The sequence below is a fragment of the Lactuca saligna genome, chromosome 6 (assembly GCF_052625555.1).
Source record: "Lactuca saligna cultivar CGN05327 chromosome 6, ASM5262555v1, whole genome shotgun sequence".
NCBI classification, from domain to species: domain Eukaryota; kingdom Viridiplantae; phylum Streptophyta; class Magnoliopsida; order Asterales; family Asteraceae; genus Lactuca; species Lactuca saligna.
In genome coordinates, this window is record NC_136422.1 from 68,755,688 (window position 1) to 68,759,059 (window position 3,372).

At 32.9% G+C, this 3,372-nt stretch overlaps 1 protein-coding gene across 1 annotated transcript; it reads left to right on the forward strand.

Annotated features, from left to right (window-relative positions):
* Positions 1-1,255: 1,255 nt before the first annotated feature.
* LOC145002698 (ATP-dependent DNA helicase PIF1-like) lies at positions 1,256-1,939 on the forward strand. Its single transcript, XM_078961917.1, has one exon. It carries the CDS (start codon positions 1,256-1,258, stop codon positions 1,937-1,939), a length of 684 nt encoding a protein of 227 aa, XP_078818043.1.
* The last annotated feature ends 1,433 nt before the right edge of the window (positions 1,940-3,372 follow it).

The window sequence follows — 3,372 nt, forward strand, 5'->3', positions numbered from 1 at the left end:
AACAACGTTAAAAGGAAAGGACTCATATCCTGTGTACCGAAGAAGAGATAATGGTATAGAGGTGGACATATGAGGAAATAAGATGGATAAAAGATGGGTTGTCCCGTATAACCCAAATTTGTTAATGATGTTTAACTTCCATATGAATGTTGAGGTCTAATCAAGTATAACCTCTGTGAAATATATGTTTAAGTATATTTACAAGGGTCATGACAAACAAGTTATCAATATTTATTCGGATTAGGACAACCAATTGTTATCAATGAGATAAAACGGTATCAAGATGCACAATATGTCTCACCTCCTGAGGAATTTTGGAAGATTTTTAGCTTCCCCCTTTCTCAGATAGACCCTTGTGTGATGGCTTTGCGGGTGCATCTCCCAAATCAACAGATGGTTAGATTCAATGAGGATGATACGTTGGTTAGTGTTGTCGAAAAAGAGAGAGATAAGAGAATAATGTTGACTACTTTTTTCTAAAAAATTAAAAAGAAATTAGTGCCAGAATATATAAATATAGAGATTTTCCAAAAAAAATTTATGTGGGATCCGAAGTTATGTCGTTGGAATCGTCGAAAACTAGGATTAAGGCGAGGTCATTTAGTTTCTAATAATCCAATTGAAGGGGAGCGATACTACCTTCGCTTACTTTTATCGCATATTAGTGGCCCTACGTGTTTTGAAGATCTCTACACGGTTAACAACGTAACACACCCAACATTTTGGAAATCAGCTCTTGAAAGAGGCTTAATAGAGTCCGATTATGGTTTCTCTCAATGTCTTATAGAGGCATCTTTGTTTCTATTTCCCAATTCTCTTAGAAGGCTATTTACAACGATATTGAGTTTTTGTGAGCCAGGAGATTTTCGTAAGTTATGGCAGAAGATTATAGGCGACAATACAGAAGTGTTGAAAGAGTCCAGAATATGGTCCTCACTGAAATCATGGTATTCCTACAATCTGTGGGTGACCATATTGATGATTTTGATCTTCCAAAAATAAATCAAAATGTCGATTTAGAATTTGGAGTTTTTTGTGAGGTACAAGAAGAATGCTATATTGTTTTAGAACCAGAACATTTAAAAGCCTAAGATTTTCCTAATCCCGAACTAAAGTTTGTGTATGATGAGATCATGCCACATGCCCATAATGATATTCTAGGAGTGTTCTTCATAGACGTTCCCGGTGGAACAGGAAAAATATTTTTTACAAAGTTTTACTTGCTAATATTCATTTGTGTGGCAATATTGCAGTCATGACTGTTTCATCGGGTGTTGCGGCTAATAACATGCATAGGGGAAGAACAACTCACTCTCTCTTTAAGATTCCTATCAATCTTGAAAATAACTCGGTCTGCAAGATTTCAAGACAAAGTGGTAATGCACAGCTACTTCGGACTGCAAAAGTAGTTATTTGTGACGAAGCGTCGATAGCTAAAAGACATGCATTGGAGGCGGTTGAACGTATAATGAAAGATATCACTGGGGTGATGCTCCCATTTGGTGGAATGATAATGGTTTTGGGGGGTGATTTCAGACAAGTGTTGTCGGTCATTAGACGTGGAACACGAGCACAGACTATAGATTCTAGCATACATATGTCACCTCTTTGGTCTTCGATTATCAAGTTGCGATTAACTATAAATATGAGAGCACTAATCGATCCATGGTTCTCAGACTTTCTATTATGTGTCGGTGATGGAGTTGAAGAAACGGTGCACAGAAACTCTATTCACATCCCTGATGATATGGTAAATTCCTTCACTGAAAAAGAAAAGTCATTGCATGCTTTGATTGATGCAATCTTTCCATCCTTTGAAATTAATAGATCTGAACTAGATTATATTATTTCGCGTGCAATACTATCCACAATAAATGATAGTGTTGATGAGATTAATGATTATTTGATCGGCCGATTCTATGGAGAAGAGATAATTTAATATAGCTTTGATGAAGCTGTAGATGATATAAATAACTTCTATCCTGTGGAATTCTTGAACACGCTTAGTGTTAGTGGTTTACCCCCTCATTAGTTAAGATGAAAAGTTGGATTTCCGATAATACTGTTACGGAATCTCGACCCATCAAATGGATTATGTAATGACACCTGATTGATATGTAAGTTTTCAGCACAAGGTTATTGATGCCGAAATAGTTGTTGGTCAACATGCTGGAAAGAGAGTATATTTGCCAAGGATTCCTCTAAGTCTATCTGAAGATGACATGTTCCCGTTCAAGATGAGGGGAAAGCAATTTCCAATTCGATTATGTTTTGCAATGAAAATAAATAAAGCTTAGGGACAAACAATTCAAAATGTAGGAATTTATCTTCCAGAATTGGTTGTCTCGCATGACCAATTTTATGTCGCATTATCCAAAAGGATATCACATGCCACTACAAAAGTATTGGTGAAGCCTGATGAACAATTCAACTACAGTAAAGTCTATATGTCAAATGTTGTGTATAAAGAAGTGTTGCATGATCAATAATGAGAAGTCAATCATGTGCTTATATTTATTTTTAAAAAATCTCAAGTTTTCATTTTGATTTATTTCTGATTTCATTTCTACTGGAATGATTCTTATTGATAATTTTTTTTATGTGTAATAAATTACATGAGCAAAAAACTAATCCTATATACGAACTAATTTCTGGAAAAAAAATCGCACTTGATGCTTGACTCCGGTAGACGGCTAGTGTGTATGTGTGTGTTTATATATATATATATATATATATATATATATATATATATATATATATATATATATATATATATATATATAGTTTTTGTAATAATAATTGTTTGTTCATAAAAAAACGACGTTGCCATGTTGGGCATAATAATTATAAATGTGGATTGGCAATTGGTGGTTATCTTCAATCTCATCGTTGTATTTGATTTATTTATTACGAATTGGTGGTTATATCCAATCACATTGTTGTATTTGTTTTATTTATTACGAATAATCTATTCATCTATTGCTTATGACATATAAATGCCACAATGAACAACGATGAGTTGATATGAAATAAAGAAAAGTCCAATGTGTTGTTTGGCTTGATAACTTTCATGATCGATTTAATATTGTTCGTTCATAGTATTATTATAATCTTTTTTATAAAAAATCAATGTTTTTTTTAAAGCTCCCTTTAAGCTTTTACTTAATTATTCTAATATGATTATAGTTATTTTAAAATTAAATTCTTATTAACGATAGTATGTAAATACACCTGGAGATCATGTGGATCTAATCATCCATGCATGATACATGTGAATTTGAATACAAACTTATTATAAAAACAATAAATTAATCTAATTAAAATAAACTTATCAGTCCCTCTAATATTGCTTTCGTTTACTTAACATATAAG